General features: G+C 43.8%; 1 protein-coding gene across 1 annotated transcript in view; it reads left to right on the plus strand.

Annotated features, from left to right (window-relative positions):
* Window positions 1-1,252: 1,252 nt before the first annotated feature.
* Window positions 1,253-2,051, plus strand: part of slc6a1b (solute carrier family 6 member 1b) — a 13,661-nt gene continuing 12,862 nt past the window's right edge. Inside the window, exons 1-3 of the mRNA XM_056605884.1 lie at window positions 1,253-1,496; window positions 1,757-1,888; window positions 2,047-2,051. The exon at window positions 2,047-2,051 is cut by the window's right edge and continues 96 nt beyond it. Coding sequence (XP_056461859.1) covers window positions 1,253-1,496; window positions 1,757-1,888; window positions 2,047-2,051 — 381 coding nt within the window. The remainder of the gene's footprint in view (window positions 1,497-1,756; window positions 1,889-2,046) is intronic.

The raw sequence follows: 2,051 nt of genomic DNA on the forward strand, positions 1-2,051 counted from the left end.
CTACGAGGCAGCCGGAATTTTGCAAAAAACAACCGATTCGCACAGGGAGCACTATTTTTCTTCTTCTTATATCAGAATTGTTTTGATATCGTGTGAGGATTTCGGTTTCGTTATTGTTTTACAGTCCCTTCACAAAGAACAGTTTGGTACGTAAACGCGCTATGATGGCTTTGAGATGTTGGGAATAGCGCAAACTGCGCCTGTAGTTCAAGTAATGCAATTTTATAAAAAACGAGTGTTACGATTATAATCGATAAATCTTTCAAAAGCGAAGTTTGAATAACGTTTAAATACAAAAGGCCTACATCATTCGGGAACCAAATCTTACCAAATGAACACCAGACGCGCGTCGATGTCCGCGCGCTGCGCATCGTTTGGCGTTCAGGCTCATCTGATGGTTCGGTGCGGATTATTCTATGTGCGTCTCTGAGTATGGGAGGTTGGAGTGAGGCTCTTTCATCAAAATCTGAACACATTGCAAATATTTTTAGTGTGGAACAAAGGCCAGGTACGGATTCGTATATTTATATGCTGTCCATGATTACGCACGAACGAAGAGAAAGATCGGAGACGGCACTCGTTTTTTTTATTTAGAAAGAAATAGTTTTCTTTATGAAAAAGCAAGAGACGATATAATTCATTTTGGAATTAGGATTCAGGGATAAGAGGCGAACTTTCGTTGCGCGCAAGCATGTCTGAAATATGAACCAATTAGTGATGCTACACTCGGATAATTAGTCTGTACATTTTTTCCATGGGATTATGTTAACTTGATTTATTTACAGATCTCCTTATTGTGAGTCCTTATTAAAGAAATCATTGATTTTTCACCGGAACGATAGACGGTCCTTTTTGAGACTTAAATTGCTTTCCTCGTGCAACGCAGGCCTACAGCACAGGGAAAGGGCTTTCCAAATAGCATTTTCATTGTGTATTTGGATTTAAAGTCTTTATTTGAATTGTACGTTGGGTTAAGTCTAATGATCCTCTTGTCACGTAAAACATGGCAGGTCGCTTATCGCTTGATTGACGTTGGTTAATCCTTCAACCAACTAACCATTAACAACGTTTGGCTCATTTAACATCTGATATGTTTCACATTTTAGTGCTCCTCCTAGACATCGAGGCTCCGGCTGACTATCGGATACCCTGTCGACAGATTTGGGTACCAGAGGAGAAGCTGCTGTCACCTCGGACTGCTGCTGAATCCCCTCGCGCATTATTCTGGATTACATCAGACGTCTGAAGCACCATGGCGACCAACGGAACCAAAGCCTCGGACGGACTAGTCCTCACTGAGGCAGTGATCGACGCGCCCGCCACCACCAACGACAAACCCAAGACCTTGGTGGTCAAAGTCCAGAAGACCAAAAAGGATCTTCCCGAGAGAGAAACCTGGGGAGGAAAATTTGACTTTCTCCTCTCGTGTGTGGGATATGCCATTGGACTCGGGAATGTCTGGAGATTTCCTTATTTATGTGGGAAAAACGGTGGAGGTAAATCCCTAAATCTTTGCATTTTCCAAATTATCAAACAAAACCCGAGCTTACACAGGTACATCCATCAACTCTAACGCAAATTTCGGCCCGGGAGTTCGTTTACATATTGTGAGCAGCATTTCTCCCCTGTGCGTAATTGCGCGCACAGACCTCGCTCCCCCAACTCCAATATCAATTTGGTGCGCAATGTGAAACATGTCTGTAACGATACGTCCTGTTCTCCTATACTCACACGTATACTTCTCACCTTCTGCTAGGGGCCTTCTTGATCCCCTACTTTCTGACCCTAATATTCGCCGGTATGCCCCTGTTCCTCCTCGAGACGGCGCTGGGCCAGTACACGTCTGTTGGAGGTCTCGGGGTCTGGAAAATGGCCCCCTTGTTCAAAGGTAGGCCTAATCCAAGCAGTCCTCGAGGTATTGGTAATCAGAGCGTTGAATTAAACGACAACACATTTTTTTTGTCATGTTGTATGATGTATTTAATTCCTTAAGTATTTAGGCGTCAGAATCAGAATTTGACGGCCTCCTGCGCTGCTGTCCTGTAGGTGTC

This window comes from Gadus chalcogrammus, chromosome 13 (assembly GCF_026213295.1).
Source record: "Gadus chalcogrammus isolate NIFS_2021 chromosome 13, NIFS_Gcha_1.0, whole genome shotgun sequence".
In the NCBI taxonomy this organism is placed as follows: domain Eukaryota; kingdom Metazoa; phylum Chordata; class Actinopteri; order Gadiformes; family Gadidae; genus Gadus; species Gadus chalcogrammus.